We start from the raw sequence: 17,651 nt of genomic DNA on the forward strand, positions 1-17,651 counted from the left end.
AATCAAGAATTTGAGATAAACCAAAGTGATATTAAAAGTGTGACTCACGGTGTCTTCGGATGTATTCTTCCAGTCCTCTCGCAGTCATAGATGATGAAGCTCCCAGATACCACAGATGTGCCATTTACTTTTATCGCCACAGAAACCGTCAGGTGATCTGAAGAAACAAAAGAATGTACACAACAGCGTATGTGACAACCGCTGAAGATGATATCGCCCTCATAACACAAACTAGACAATAGCACATCCTGACGTTACACCGACTTTGCTGCTTTTTGAAGAGATGAAAGGGGAAATTGGATTTGTTCGTATAAAAAATGAATCAAATACCATAACTGTCCTTGAAATGTGTGGAAAACATGGCTGGCAGCTTAGCAAAAAAAAAAATCCAAATGGTTGCCTGTTTGCAGTCTCACCTTTGCCAGGGAGGATTGGTTGATAGCGATTTCGAGCGAGGAGAGGGCAGGTTTGGATCTGAGAGGGACCGGAGTCCAGGTGCACCGTGGCGACTGTAGAAACCCCGGGCTCGTATTCACACTCCACCCGGGAGCCAATCAGATCAGGAACGCTGCCGTTTATCAAGATGCCAACATCCTGCGGCAAGAACACATATAGCAATATAAATAGCTGCTCGTCTTCATCAAAATTAATTAGAAACCTGAATCCCCCGAACGCACAAACACCGACTCCAATACTCCTTAACAGAGAGCGAATGGTGTTGGCATTACTTCAACTTTGTTCAAGAGTTTAAGCAGAAAAATAAAGAAACTAATGTGCAATGAAGAAACAGATGGCACAGTGCTACATTCACATCTAAATCTGGGTATGTGATGAAGTATGACAGACGTATAATGAGAAACATAACACCTCACTGACATGACTGAATTTCAGCTAAATGATTTCAATGTGAGAAAACTAAGGGCGGGATGGTGGGAGCAGGCAAGGATTGTTAAGCAGAGAGGAAGGAGCAAGATGACATATTCTGCAGCCCAGCAGGTAGGAACTGAAGCAGCCGGCGGCATGTGCTTACATGTCTTAAAAATCTTCTCCATTGTTTAGTGGAATTGATCATTTCCTGCCTAAGGCCCTGACTTCCTGCCTGCTGCTTCCTGCTTTTGGGGAGACAACCTTGAGTGGAGTTTCCTGTTGGTGAAGGATGCCTTTGGCTGTGGCAGCTGGTGGACCAGCCACACTGACCCTCATTACAAGCAAATATCCACAATTAATGAACCAATTAATGACCTGTCGTCTCCGAGTCAAGTCCAATTATGATCTGTAATTAAAGGTCAACTATATCTGAGGTGTCAAATTTCCCTGAGCTAATTATCACATTGTTATCTTTTGTTACGCGATATAATGACTGTTAAGAATCACTGAAAACAACAGTTTGGAAGCTATACCCCATAAGCAGGTGACGCAGTCACTCTTTTAACCAGGATATATTATCCTGCCAAGTCTGATTAAAGTAGTGGTCCATGAAATACCACTTACAAACACCTGCAAAGCTACGGGTGAAGATTTTGATGGGTAAGCTCATCATTAATGCAAAAAAGGCACTAATGAAGCCTGACTAGCTCTCAGGTATACTTGAAAGTTGAGTTAAATGTGTGTTTTACATTAATACAACAGACACTGGTAAAGGTAAAGGTGATTGGAAACATGCCCGAATACAGTGTACAAGTACTATAGAGTAAGCTGACATTGGAAAGTCACTGCAAATTACTATTTAAATAACTGATAAAACATATTTTTCTGTCTGCACAGCAGCAAAACACTATTTACTATTAATCGGCATTTCATTTCACCCATTTTAGTTACAGCTAAATATAAAAATAAATAATCGATGTGGTGCTGGTGCATTTTGAACCATCGCTAATGAAATCTGACAAATATTATGGCTGCCTGTGCAGATCAGCAAAGAAATCAGTGCTTCAGTTTTTTGAGCGTGAAACTCTAGTGCTTTATTAGTGTGTTGATTAGCACTAATTACCAGGTATCTGTGTCTTTGTTTTGCTCCTATACAGTCTTTTAAATGAAGCTTGTCTCCTCTGCTAACAGATGTCACTGAACTGGACCTCTTTGCCATTTTGATGATGTTGATACCTTTTTTGGAGCATTTATAATGGAGTTACTAGAATAAATATGTTGCTTCTAGGTTATGATCAATTCAAGAAGTTTTTCCCCTAATTTTGTGATTAGGTAATTTTGCACTAATTACCTCTGTTATAAACACATGAAAACACAAATATTTTAGAAATCTGTGAAAAAAAAGTTGTTAAAACTAAAAATAATATTGTTATTTATTAGGCAAAAAAGAAAATGATATCATCTGTCATAGTCACATTTGAGCCAGTACACTGGATTTGTATGTGAAGTCATAAATTAATTAGCATAACGTTCAACCACTAAATCTAATTTTTCCGATCAGTAAAACTAGAAAATCCCCGCAGTTTGGTTTGTTAATCAAAAAATAATCATCTGCTTAAAAAAAAGTAATTCATGGGTAATAACAATAATTATATTTTGGAATTAAAATTATCATTTCATTTAAAGAGCTTGCATGTACTGGTGTATTAACCACTACAGAAACATAGAAAATGATTTGGGTAATTACCAGTACTGGTAATTTAGGGTAGTTTTGGCATAAACCTTCAATTGGGTGGTGGACTAATATACGCCTGCTAGCACCTACACAGTCTTTGAGTGCTGCTAAAAGCCTTTAGCTGATCGGGAGGAGAGACAAACCCGGCCTCAGGGGGTCACAAGCCAGTGTAGTCTTCATGCGGGTCCCTAGTCCAGACAAATGGGAGGGTTACATGAGGGAGGGCATCCGGCATAAAAACTGTGCTAAATCAAATATGCGTGTCCATCTGCTGCGACGACCACTTGGGAAATAAAGGAATAGCTGAGAGTACCAGACTAGCCTTAGCCTATAACTCTGTACTCCAGCCTCTTATCCATAATAAATCCAGTGGAGGATGTCATTCCAACATTGTTGAGACACCTGGCAAAGTTCTTGTTTCAATTTCTTTGCTGGATCAGTAGAAAACATTAAGGAGAAATTTGCACCGATAACTTCCTGCAACCATGAGCACGAATGTATATATACAGAATATAGATGCACTTTAGATTTTTGACATTTGACTTGTTGAATTTTTCAAAAACCCAGTAAAACAGTGGACTGGGGTTACAGTAACATTTCCGTATCATAGTCCATCAGATCAACTCATGTATTCAGTCCAAGACATTTTCTAGCTTATATCTTTCTAGCTTATATAGGTTTCCAGAATTTAGACAGATTTTTTTTTATTTTTCAGGCTCTGTACTTCAAAACATTCAGTTTTGATTCAAACAGTGATCAGATATTGCCAAGTCTCAGCTTTGATTTTAGTCTGTGCTGAAAGAACTACGAGGGCTTTTCAAACACAGTAGTCATATATCAAAGGTTCAAAAGCAGTCGCACAATCGACTACCAAATATTTCTGTGTGTCAGCTGTGTGTTGTTCCGTTCAACATAAAAGAGCTTCCATATGGCTCAGAGTTGAGAGCGTAGCTATGAAAGTGTTGAAGAGAGAACATGGACAGCAACATTTTTTAAAAGCTGGAAAAAAGCAGATGAATGCTGGCGTTACATAAACGCATGCATCGCTGTAAGCAGGAAGTTGTGATGGTGGAAGAAGCTGCAGTAGCGCACGGCACTGGCACTTTATTTTATTAGCTGAGTAATAATAATAGTCTGTGCTGTAATGGTGAGAGGTGTCAGATTATAAAGGTGGTCATGAGACATCAGCTTTAAATAAACTGTCCCCATTGCAGCCATAACTTTGTGAAGATCAACAGCCGTGCTTGTCTGACTTGTGAAAAGCATGTGACGGTAACAATAACATACAACGAGTTCACAGCACCTTGATGTCTGCCGAGATGCTAATCTCTGCGGGTGTCAGGGTCATGGAAGGACACTGTTGGGGGCCTTCACCCATGCTGATCCAAGAACGAGCCAGCAGCTCCTGAGCGCACTCCTTCTGGATGGTACATCTGGACAGAAAGAAACAAAATGAATATCATATCTGCTACATCATGTGTGTTACATTTTCATGTTGAATCTGTTGAGATTAGATTACAGGAAGAAGAGATTCAACATGTTCTGTATGGCCTAAACTTCAAGGTCATGCACACGTTGCTTTGCTCGTCCAGATTATGATAAAGTAACTGCTTATCATTCCTGCAGCTGGTAATATAGACCATAGACAGCCATATGGGTTTGTGAATCCAGAACTTCAAGGTCGTATGTGTCAAACTCAACGCCTACAAGTCTAATCTGGTCCCTTTTTAAAAAAAAAAAATTATTCGGCCTGCACATCACTTTAGGTTCTCAAAAAATGTTGCCCTGAACAGTAGGTGTCATGGTACTGTGCTTTTTGTTGTAGTTTCAGTTCAGCGGCTTTTCTATGTGTCTTTATCTTCCTACTTCTGATGGTTGTTTCTCCTTTTGTCCTGTCTGCACCTGCATTTGGTTTCCCTTCTTTGTGACTACCCACCACGCCCTCGGGAGTTTCACCTGCGTCCAGTCAGCTGTGCGTGCAAATAGTCATGCACGCACATGACTATGCTCCCCTTTTATTTGTCCCACTGTTGCTCCCCAAAGTCTTTGTGTTCTACTAGATCCATGATTCTTTTGGTCAGTGCCCTGCAGAAGTCAACTCATTTCTGTTAGTTGTTGTCATCTTTCAATAAAGCTCGTCTTTTGTAGGCTCAGACTGCCTCTGGTCTATATTTGGGTCCTACCTACAGAGAAACTTCGAGGGTAAAGAGAAGCCTGGCTATGAGGCGTTTGCGTCATCATTTTGATTCGGGTCTGTGAAATTGGTTCTTGTGAACAGGTTATATGGTAGCCTTGTAGAACTGCACAAGGAACAGAATAATTTTGCTTGACTAAATGCTATGAAGGTCAAACAACTTTTAAACTGGCTGGCTGAGGGCTTTTCAAATTTTAGGCGTGAGGACTATATGAGACATGCATTTTTGATTAAAAACTGCATATAAATAAACCATGTATGACTGTTAAAATGATTCTCATTACCGATTGTGACCCTTGATGAAACCACGTTTGACACCCCTGTTCAAGGTCAACTTTATATTCTTTGTGAGGTGAGTTTGTGTTTTCATTTCATTCCTGGAGTTGACGAATTCTCTCCACTGGGTTTCATGGTCTGCTTGCTGCAGATTTATGAGGTGCTCTGGTCTCCTAATGTCACATTCAGACTTTGGCTGTCAGTTTGGCTGGCTCGACACAAGAGACTACTTGACCTTAGGTCATATGCATTGCTATGGTAACCCATCCCACAGGCACAGTTACAGATAGCAGAATGACAAAACTACCAGTCTGATTCTTAGTCTGTTTGGACCAACAGTGCATCTAGGAATATGAATGCTGGACACATGGTAAGCAGTACCATACATACAGTCGTGTGTATGTGCGCAATCTGCGAGTATAATGAACGTCTGGGACATAAGAACTGTAAAAGGGCACTCAACAAGCAAGGTGGCCTCACACCCTGACTTCTGCTTCACTAATGAACTTCACCACTGGCACAGAGCTCAGTTCATCTGCAGTGCAGACTGAAAGGACAAAGTGACCTCAGAGTAAGGAGAAAAAGAAGAGGCCCCATCTAGCAATGTCCTAACACGGCACATAATGAGTTTGGCACGTCCCACTTCCTTTCCACACTTTCACAGTTGTTTTAAAATAAAGTGTGTCTTTCTGTGCCTGCGCGGCTGTAAGCGTGAGTGTTTGTGTCCGAGAAAGCCAGCGTCCACATTCTCAGTCCCAGCGGCACAGAGGGACTCAGAGGGGCCTGAGGTCAGCTGCTCAACTAAAAATAGAAATAAAGGGCTTTACAAGCCACAAAACAATGTATTTCAGGGTTTCAGATTCTAATTACAGACAGTCATTATAAAAGTACCTCATACAAATATAGTTGTGATCTGTTTTACCACTTTCTTTAAGGAAAATAAACACTTCTCTGTTTTTCAGTTCATGAATTTGGTCTAGTATCAAATATTCTGACAATTATGTCCTCAGATAAGGACTCTTAATAACACACATTCATAACACACATATAAAACACAGTTTTTCAGGGTTTATGTTTTTTAGGTATATACTTGTAAACATTATGATCTCTTATAGTAAACACTATTAACATCAGTGACTTGCCAAATATAAGCAAGTCACTGTGGAAATGTTAGCATGATAGCACTTTACTCAATAGTCAATACTCTCTTCAGTCAGAACTCCAAAGGTACTGAGGTGTGATGCTCCCATCATGTCTTTGAAATTATTATTACAAACCTATAGTTGCCAGTAATCATTCATATTTGTTGAGATTATGAAATAAAACAACTTCCATTTGGGTCATTATCAAGTGCAAACCTCCAGGGCTGAAAAATGAATCCGAGGCTTGAGTGCCTCTTGTGCATTTCCATCAGTAGCCACTTGAGGCTGGCTCTCGAAGCGAATCAATCCCCAGAGATTTCCATTTTAAAATGCCTGACTTCAGCAATTAAAATAAAATGCTTACAGATAATTTCACCAATTATATTGACTGTATGAAACCAATGTTTGGATTTTGTTTGATTGCTTGGGTTGTGTAGAATTCATTTTGACTGAGACAGCTAATTTTAGCACTTTATTTGTCTGCTGCTTCAAACTGATTAGCAGATGTAGTCACGATAAGATGAAACTCCATCCTGAACAACAACACATCACATATTACACCATGTCTTTATTTATTGAATAAAAATTCAGACAAAATGCAGAAATGGTGTGTGAAAAGTACACCATCACTGCCTTCACAGGAATTCAGAGGGTAGGGAGCAGTTGCTGCTAATCAAATACACTCGATTAACTGATCATCAGCAAGCGTGAGCACCTCTATAAAAGTGGCAATTTACTGGTGTGAAGCACTCTGTTGCTAATGCCAAGGAGGAAAACAATGTCCTTAAATAAGCAACTGCTGTTGCTTATCAGTCTGGGAAGGGTTAGATCAATGTTTGGCCATAACAGTGGACGGTGCCACATATGGAGAAAACCAAACACAGGATATCAGCAAAAACACCTCATACCAGCTGTCAAGCACGGTGGTGGAGGGGTGATGATTTATTTTGCAGCTACATGACCTGGGCACTTTGCAGTCATTAAGTCAACCATGAACTCCTCTGTATACCAAAGTATTATAGAGTCAAAAGTGAGGCCACCTGTTTGACAGCTAAAACTTGGCCCAAATTAGGTCACGCACCAGGACAATGATCCCGAGCACAGCAGCAAATCTACAACAGAATGGCTGAAAAAGAAAAGAATCGAGGTGTTGCAATCCAGACCTTATGAAAGCTGTGCACTGATGAAAGAACCTCAATGAACTGAAGCAACAATGTAAAGAGGAGTGGGCCAGAATTCCTCCACAACAATATGACAGAGTGATTAAGTCACACCAAAAAGAATTACTTCCAGTATATTTAAGTGCATTTATTTTTCACACACTGCTTCTGCATTTCTTTTAGTTTTTGTTAAATAAAAAGTGACACCGTGTGAAGTATCCCGTGTTGTTATTTGAGATTATATTTACCTGGTTATGAGACCTATAAGACCACATCTGTGCATTGTACCAATCTTTTATGGATTCATTTTTCTAAGCAAACTTGTTCATCTTAGCTGCTAAGTTAGTTCTTCATCCTCTTCCCTGTCTAAGATCACATCTGGCGTCTTCCTTGTTTATTGTATCCAGTAAACTCAAGATTGTATCTTTAAGTACCGAACAGCTCATAAATACCAGTTGGTATGAAATGAAGCACGCATCCAGGAAACTTACAGACACGCAGTCTCAAGTGATCATCAGCAAAGCAGCGTGGGAGCTGAAACAATTGGCTTATAAAATGCACCAAGTTGCTCAGATCGTATCTTTTTATTCTTTCTTAAAATGGATGCAAACAGTACATAACCTGCTAATTCAAACACCTACTGGATCAAGAGCAGCAGTGAGAAGAAATTAATTCAAAGTACTTTTCTTTTCTCTAACAGTCTGGAAGACCAAATAAACATACAACAGGTACACACGTACGCACTCATCATCAGCCCCACTGCAGCCCGCTGACTTTAAAAGCTTTTCAAACAGCTCCTTAAAATAAACAGAGCCAACATATGCAGCTAAAATATGACCTGAGAAAACTCATCACCTCCTAAGTGTCTGAACGTCAGTGAGACTGTTAAACAGCAGGAGAACATATGAGCTTCTAAACGCACAAACAGACACAAACACATACAGGCAGACACACAAAAGTCGCTGTGAGATAAGCACATGCAGATAAGCATGATAATTTGTGAACAGCAAAGACTGCGTGTGATGCATAATTTGATTCAAATAAAGATATTTAAGTGCTTTCTTGTGACATGTGGCAGATTAGACCAGCACCAGCATGAAAAGAGTGATCAAGGACCGAGCTTTATCTCTGGTGGAGGAACTAGCTTTCTTCAGACAACAATGGAGCATCCAACAAGCGAACAGATATGTTTTCATGCTCACTCTACACGCAGACGTGCAGAGAGACGTCAGCGCCGTGCATAAAATCAAGCAGGCACCCACAGAGACAGTGGTGGCTTCACAGATTGTGAGATCTTGACTCCCCCCACCGTCCTCAGTGTCTGTAGTTGAATGAGACAGTGAGGTGATAGAGGAAACCATCCACCCCCACATATCAACCCCCTGATCCCCTGGGCTCTGGGGCCACAGTGCCAACCCAGCGGCCAGTATGACTGGCCAAACAGTGCATCAAAAACACGCACACACTCATGACATCAGCTCCCTGGTCTCCGTTAGCCAGACAGCGTCACACACTCACGCTGACACTTACACACAGGCTTACACACTTTGACATTTCCTTGTCAAAAGAACCAGTGTGCGCTCTCCCTCCCACCACCATCATCACAATCAACGCTCCTTTGTAGAGGGATAGAGAGGAGGACAAGGGCACTGGGAGAGGAGAAGACAAGGACTAGAGGGAGGTTTAGAGAGGGATGGCTAAATTCTCAAAGCTACTGGAAAATACGAGGGCAGGAAAAGGAAAAAAAAAAACCCAAGCAGAAGACAGCGAAAATCACAAGGGTAAAAAAAATGCAGCGAAGCGAGAAAGGGACTGGGATAAAGAGACGACAGATAGATAAATAAGGAGAGGAGACGGGGAGATGACAGTGAGACAGTCTGACCACATACACATAAACACATAACACTCATCAGTTCCACTCTTCCAGCTCTGAATGGCCCCTGGCCATGCAAGAGCCTCCAGAGCCGCGGCACAGCTCATCACAAAATTCGCTATCTCGTCTGATCTGCTTTAATCACCAAGCAACTCGCACGCAGACAAACAACCCGCAAACAAACACAGCTCGACACAACACATATTCTCCCCGAAAGCCAGTGAATGCACGGCCAGAGAGCCAGTCCTGACAGAGCCACATTAATCACAGTGTACTCTCACTCGCTCACAGTTACACTTCAGCCAAGTCACTCCTCGCTGGGCGCTCCCAGCCTGTCACTCCCTCCCCAAACAACTAAAGAACCAGGGGAGCGCTCCAAACAATGATGTTACTCTCGAGTCTGCGGCCTAATGAAAAGCAAATCAATTCTGCTCAATCCAACAACACTCTTCCAACCCCAAAACACACTCGGTTTCTGCCACTGCTCATTCAGCTGGGCGACATTTTGAAACTGAGAACGAGAATGACGAAAATAGGCAAACAAGCCTCAGTGGGTTTGATTCATGCAAATGCTTCAAGTAATAAAACGACCAGCGATCGTTATTGCTCTGTGCCATCAGTCTATTCTGGAATCGATGCGCCTTTCATATAAACAGCTGACCTCTTTTTAAAAGCAGAGATTTTTGATTTACATCAAAAAGCATGTGGCATGTGCGTGCGCGATACCAAGCGTCTGATAATTTGATTGAATTATGCTTAACTGGCACCAAAGGAGAGGCTGGGAGGGTCAGACAAACAAGTCTGAGGATGACAGTTGAAGAAACAGAAGGAGAGACTGCGTCTTTGTGTGTGTACGTGCATGTGTGTACGTGCTGTGGTTCTTACCTATTCTCCAGTGTGCACCAACCACAATGGGCGTCACCTGCTCCCAAACAGTCGCTGCAGCTCTTCCACTGATCACAATCTGCCACTTTTACTCTCAGCATCTGCACATCAATGCACAGAAGCAAACATGAGCGCACAATCATCTTCAAGGGCGGCCAAAAAGTGGAAAACAAGCGATTTTGTTACCAAGATGCTGACGGCTGTTAAGAGAACTTAAGAAGGATCCTCCTCGAGAATTTTGATAATCTGCTACAGTGTAAGAATATCACTGCAATTTTGAGTCTCTAGGATTTAAACTACCACCCAGACGAAATATGAATATAATATAATAAGCCCATAATGAAAACCAGCTTACAGGCTCACACATAACTTTTGCATGCCTTCATTCAGCACTTATTGACAGCAGAAAGAAATGAATAAATGTCATGTAGTCTTGCAGTAAACACATCATGACATCGAAAGTGTTTATTAATGTACAATAACTGCAGACAGTCTTTCCTAAATAACTCCTACAAAGACATTTGATCTTGTCGTTTTCCAAATGCAGATATATTTCACCGACATCCGCTTACAATCAAGCAGATAAAACAATCTCAGAAAATGTAATTACACATTTGTAAACTCCTACGTGCGGTGTACATCTCCTTAAGTTTCTTGAGGCTACCAACAATCTTTTTTTCTTCTTTTTTTGCTGCTTTGTCTATTTGCAGTGCAAACAAATAAGAACACGCTGTAGGTAAACACAGATAGGCAGTTTGAACCTAGGAAGCGAATGCCGGTCTCAGAATGTAAATCCGTTTAAAGGTTACAGCTAAAAAAAATGCCAGCCAATAATAGTGCCAAATTTAATTTAAATCTTAACAATGTCACGGCAAATGTTACCTAAAAAATGTCATGCAGCAGTTTTGTCAGAGTCTAAAAAGGAGCTGTAGTGTATTTTCTGTGTGCATATCACACTTGGCTTCCGTGACAGGAAGCACAGAGATTTAATAGCAGCACAGACAGCTAACAACCTGATGCACTGTCACTGTGCAGAAACCATAAAGGCCAGAGGTGCAGCCATATCCCGCCCTAAGCCCAACTGTTATCAAACAAATTGGTTTTGAAATGCAGCTCTGAAAGCTTAATGTAGGTCTGCATGCATGTCTGCCTTAACCACAAAAATGGTAGTGTTCTGTTAAGTGAAGTTAAGGAGGATGTACAGGACGTGACCACGTGGTCTCATTGTGGTTATTATGGTCACGCTACGTGCTGCCTGCAAGTATATCCTTACATGATGAGAGGTCATGACATAAAGAAAGTTGCTGTCGTTGGGATCGAAGGTCATGATGTGGTGTACTGCTTCGTTGGCTCGCAGCTTCAGCATCCACTGATTGGCTGTGGTCATGTTCGGTAGTAGAGTCAGCTGCGAAAAAGAGAGATACACATGTTGAATTGCAGAGGTGGAACCACATGCAAAGTGGTGCAATTAAAAAAAAAATAATAAGCTGAACGCCAAGTTCTTGCTTCACATTCATGCAGAAGAGTTTCTCAAGTGTTGACAATCGCTCAGTGCAACCACATTTTCAGTTGATCGAGCAGATCGAGTCACTTTCTCAGCAACACCACAGAAGAAGCAGGTTTTTTCCCACGTCTGTGTTCGGCAAGAGATTCACAAACGAAACTTTTGTCCTTGGAGACTACGCCTACCTGCAGCAAGCACCGAGATGTACAGACAACCTCGATTTTGTAATTGTTATTGCACCATATTTTTGGTGTCTTGTTGTTTGTGTAATGTCAGATGATTTGGCAGTCTACAGTTTTTGTCTGCCAGCGGTCCAACTGAAAATATGAAATCTAAATCAGCAGCTGGTGGAGTAAAATAAGCAGCCACGATGACTGTCTATTGTTAGATGGTAAGTTTACTGTGGTAAAAATCGAGGGCACTGGAACTCTGGACTTTTTGTGTGGTAATTCATATCTCATCTTTAAAATGTGTTTCCAGAAGCCATACCTGTATACAATATCAAATAACGTAATATGTAAATGTAAAATAATGTTTATATGGGAAACAGTCACAGCTGTGATGTTCACAGGACACAGACATTAACAGTAACTGACACCCATGTTCATTTCTGTGTGCAGATAAATTCAACACAGATAAAGAGTCGGTGAGCAGCGCTGGGGGTGAAGAATGACATGAAGGCACTACATGCAATCAAACTAGTTTAAGGTCAGGAATCATAGCTTGCTGGTAGTTCAGCTACATTCACTGGTGTATAGTGTTTCAAAAAGTCTTTTGGATGTGTGTTGTGTATAACTTTGGACCGCTGCTTCTCCACAATAATCAAACTCTTTTGGCCAGTCAAATGATCCAAAGTGGTTTACAGCTAAAATAAATTCTGCCTGGATGGATTGTTGTTTTTTTAAGGCAAGTATTAAGTTGACCTACAGCTTCCTGGAATACTTGGCTATGGCATTTGATGTTTTGAATATAAGTTTGTAAAACTAACCTTTAAAACATTAGGTCATAAGTGCTGATTTCACCATACTATATATATAATCAGAGATCCTGCCAGACACAACATCCCACCTGGATTCTGGTTTCTGCTACAAAAACCTTTTTTGTCATGTCTGACCTGTGAATAAGCGGACAGTTTTTACACTGCCCTTACTTATCCTGAAGTTATCCTTTTATAGTATTTTTAATAAGAGTGGTATCACATGCCCAGTGCCAGTTTCTTTCTTATAAAATAGTCTGAGCTAATTGGCCAAAGTAGATTTCTTCCTAAGGTATATTTAGTGTAGTTCAACGTCTTCATGCTTTTAAGGTAGCTCCCCCAATACAACCAGTGAGTCACGTAAGGGAATAAACCTGGGACAGTTTGTGTAGAGCTACAATGAATGGATGAATGAACAAGGGTACATTGTATGAGAGTGGGATTGGAAGTTGAGGCACGGCGGGGCCAAGACATAGTGACATAGTGGATGAGGAAGTGGGTGAGTGGGAGGATGAAATTCAGATTGGCTACATCTGGGTCAGGACTGAATGAGAGACCCATACAGCAGGGTATAATATTTAATCAGAACTGAATTAAGTATCGAACTGTGCCTCAAAATCTTTTCACCCATGACTAGAATGGGCATAGTGAAGCCGCTGCTCATGGTTATAGCTGCAGTAATAAAAAGAAAGTACAACTTCTATTATTTCTAAGGTTTTTTATATTGGGACATAATTTAAAAAAAAAAAATCTTACCTCAGGTGTAAAATAACAAACATATTCTGTGGTTTTATTATTTATTTAAAAAACGAAACTGAACGTTGCAGTGTGTGAAAATGACGCACACGGTCCTCCCACAGCGTTTCAATCAAGTTGAGGTTAGCACTTTTTCTTGCACATTGCAACATCTTGATTCTTTTCTTTTTTACCATTCTGTTGTACATTTGCTGTCATGTTAGGGATCACTGTCCTGTTGCATGAACCAGTTTGGGCCAAGCTCTGGCTGTTGGACAGATGTCCTCACATTTAACTCCAGAATATTTTGATATAAAAAGGAGTTCATGGTTTACTCAAGATGCCCAAGTCCTGTGGTTGCAAAACACATCATCACCACCACAACTGGTATGAGGTGTTTGTGCTGATATGCTATTTAGGTTTCTCCAAACATGGCACTGTTAATTATGGCCAAACATGAACATTCTGGTCCCCAAAGGGCATTGTTCAGCAAGTCTTGTTGTTTGTTCAGATGTAATTTTTCAATACTAAACTGCCATGTTCTTTTTTTAGAGAGAAGAGCCTTCTCGAGGCAATCCTTCCAAATAAGCCATACTTGTTCAGTCTTTTTCTATCATGAATTTTAACATTTTAACGTGTAGACCTGTAGAATCTGAGATGTAGCATTTGAGTTCTTTTTGCTACTTCTCTTAGCATCGAACGGGTAAATTTGCTGGAACATCCACTCCTGACAAGATTGGCAACTGTCTTGTGAATAATCGTTCTCACTCTAGAATGATAGACTTGAACCAGTGGACCTCACATGGGCTTAGAACTTGTCCCAGATTGCTGGGCACCAAAAATTGTTTCTTTAAGATCATTGCTGATGTCTTTCCTCCTTGGCACTATGGTAACACACCTGAATGCTCCAGACTAGCAATATGACCTTAAGCTTTTATAGAGGTGCTCACAATGGCTTGATGAGCAGCACCTGACTGCCATTTACCCTCACTTCAAGTGAATTCAATTTAATTTTAGTTAGTCAGTTGCTTTTAGGCACTTTACAATAATAGGAAGAAAACCCCAACAATTAAACGACCCCCTCTGAACAAGCACTTGGTGACAGTGGGAAGGAAAAACTCCCTTTTAACAGCTAAGGAAGGGCTAGCCATCTGTGGTGACTTGTTGTAGGTAATGAGAGAAAGACAGAATTAATTCCTGTGGAAGTAATAAGGATGTACTTGGGTTTTTACACTCTCCCTCCTTCCTTTGGCTTATCTTTTGGCCTAACCTGTCATGTTATGTTGTTCATCTGAGGTGGCATTTACCCAATTTTAAGCGCTGTTAAGGACCAGATTATTTTTCATATGTAAAACAATAGAATTCTTTTTTTTTTTAACCACAACTGTACCTCAATTACTCAGTAGGAGGTTACATGAGGGGTGATTGGACTGGTGCTTGGGTGCTTAGAATGCTGTAGCTGTTACTGTGCTGCGTATGTTATCAAGAAAAAATATCCAGACAAAGATTAAATTAATTTTTGTCTGAGCTGCCTCACTCCTTCACTTTTAAAAGGCCAACATGACAGATTAAATTCTTTTGTCTGGAAACTTTCCCTCCCCCAAAGCTAACGTGGATACACAAGAGAGTAACCAAAACTCTCAGTCTTAATTAAATTCATGCATGTATGTATAAGCAATGACTGCCAGATTTAGTAAAGTGATTTTAGTTCCTGCCTTTTATTTCAAATATTTTTTTCATGTTTCCACCTTCACAAATACATTTCATGGGCTCTTTGTCCAAGCACTGTGCCTAATCTCGTTCCACTGACCAGTGATTTATCTGCACAGTGGCCTTCCTGCAGCTCAAGATCATAAAGCAGGTGACATGTTCTCACGTACGCACAAACATACGCACACACAGACACACACACACAGAGCTGTGCAGAAAAACAAACTGTGCTGAGTGAGACTTCCTGTCACGCCGACAGTGAAAACTCTTATTTCTGCGATTTGTTGGGCCTCCCTTCAATGGAGACATCCTGGCATCCTGAGGAAGTGGCAAGCTGACCAGCATCTGGTGACAAGCACGGGCTGTATCACTTCTCCATCCACTGAACACAACAAAACACTGTCAGATGCACAGGCGCACACATTTATATAGGACAAAACCATTACCACCCACTTAGACGTGCTGGTTAATGTTAAACCAGCACAGACAGGAGCTAAGTAAACCATTGGCTTAACCTGTGATGAAAGGCATTATCTCAACCTGCAAGTAACACTGTCGTTTTTTTTATAACACCACCTACCCATCTGCTCGCACAGGCTCGCCTGCTTTTTAGTGATAGTAAGCAGCTGTGCTATGTCCTCACCTCACACCCCAGTGACTACAAACACATAAGCAGAGTGACACAGCGAGGAGTAAGTAAACAGCAGCCCACACACCTGGACAGGGAGCACAATAGGTGCAGAGAGGAGGAGACGTGAAGAGAGCTGTGGCACAGTGAGCCACCAGGTCAGCCAACAAAACACCTGCTGTACTGGCAGGTCGCTCTGACTCTATTCTCCGTCTATCTTCATGCAGATGAAAGACCCTATTCAACCAAGAAGTGCTCAGCTGCTGTGCACTCATTCTCTCTCTCTCTGTGTCTCTGTCTGTGCACGTGTGTGTCTCTCTGTGTGTGTTTGAATGTGTACCTGGGTGTAAAGGAGAGAGAATAAAGATTGATAGAGGTGGGGCAGGAGAGACAGAAGAAGAAGAAAGAGAAAGAGATAAAGTCTGTTTGTTTGGAAAATGAATCAAAGGGCCTTTTATATTTGAGATGGAGTAAAAGAGGAGCTGAGAAAGAGGGGATGGCGAAGCGATGAACTGAGAAGTGGAGGGGTGGACCCACCGAGGGAGTAAAATTGGAGCGAGAGGGAGCGAGATAAAAAAAGCGGACACTGCGAGAAGCAGAAAATGGAAGTCAGCTGTAATGGGGAGGGAGAGACTTCATTAAAAAATGCATGTAATTACAAATTACTTCACTGAGGGCTCTCTCAAAGACAGTAAAAGAGGCCTAACTTAATCTCAACCACTGTTCCCCTGTGTTTAGTCTGAGCCAAACTCACAGTCAGAATCACATTACACACACTAACAGCACCATTAACCTCTGTAACAGCTCTATCCTGAGGGCACACACACTCACAGACACTACCACACACACACACACACACACACACACACACACACACACACACACACACACACACACACACACACACACACAGATACATAGGCAAACAGTGAAAGACATAAAGATAAAAGCACAAAGCATGTTGTTTCCCAAGGTCACTGAAATACTACACACCCTATACAACAAGGTCGACACACACACACGTAACACGTAATCACAGGGTATGCACTCATCTGAGTAAACACATGGAATCACTATACCAGTCACAAGTCAAACACCTAAAAACACAGTCAGACCTGCAATCTAGCAAACAGACGTACACAAACACGCTCATACACACCGCTGCTTACACCATGCCAACCAATGTGGCGCATCCGCTATAAACCATCCAAAAACCAATTACTGCGTGCTCAGCTGGGGCTAAAGCAGTGCCTTCATCTGGGGAGGAAAACAAGGAGTTCTTTTAGCAGGCCTAAACAAAACACCCGACAGCAGAATGGGTTTAATGTTGTGAAAGGTACTAGGCTAATGCAAAACCATAGGGTCAGAAAGCTTTCAGAGTCAGCTTGTGTTGTTTCCACAGACAACTGAAGTGCAGCTAGTTGCATATGCAGGCAGATCTGCTGCTTAGGAAGCTCAGTCAGGGGTGACGAGGAATGTGGCTGAGACAAAATTAAGGAATGCTGGTAATTGGGCAGGAAAGGTTTTCACAAGCTGGACCTTCTGCAGATGTTTAATAGCTCAGACTGCACACCAGCACATGTCGCGACTGAGTCATAAGCCGTCAACCGCTGTTAGACAGCTTTCCTGTGATCTCTCAGACAATAGTTTAAGAGATATTAAAACTCATGATTAGGACTACATAAGGTCCAGGATGGTTCATGGATCAGTGGAATGAGGGGGTTGGTTGGGTGGTGACAATGCAGGGAATCTACAAGTTAAAAGGAGTCATTTCTGCTTGCCCTGTGGTGGCTCGGAGTGTTTCATCACACACATAGGTTTGGTTTATTGTAAGAATCGGCAGCCACATCAGAGCAGCACTACATACCTTGTAATGTTAGAGTTTTTCCAAGCTTCGGGGCTCAACTACATTAAAAATAATAACTCCATTCAGCGGTTGAGGTTAAGCTTGTTTAGAAAGTTCTCA

General features: G+C 41.5%; 1 protein-coding gene across 1 annotated transcript in view; it reads right to left on the reverse strand.

The window, feature by feature from the left end:
* The window catches only part of plxnd1 (plexin D1), a 72,222-nt gene that overhangs the window by 51,244 nt on the left and 3,327 nt on the right, over nt 1-17,651 (reverse strand). The window contains exons 3-7 of the mRNA XM_005448703.4: nt 11,406-11,537; nt 10,133-10,233; nt 3,906-4,035; nt 417-594; nt 49-157 (exon numbers count right to left, since the gene is read on the reverse strand). Coding sequence (XP_005448760.1) covers nt 49-157; nt 417-594; nt 3,906-4,035; nt 10,133-10,233; nt 11,406-11,537 — 650 coding nt within the window. The remainder of the gene's footprint in view (nt 1-48; nt 158-416; nt 595-3,905; nt 4,036-10,132; nt 10,234-11,405; nt 11,538-17,651) is intronic.

This window comes from Oreochromis niloticus, linkage group LG20 (assembly GCF_001858045.2).
Source record: "Oreochromis niloticus isolate F11D_XX linkage group LG20, O_niloticus_UMD_NMBU, whole genome shotgun sequence".
Lineage (NCBI taxonomy): Eukaryota > Metazoa > Chordata > Actinopteri > Cichliformes > Cichlidae > Oreochromis > Oreochromis niloticus.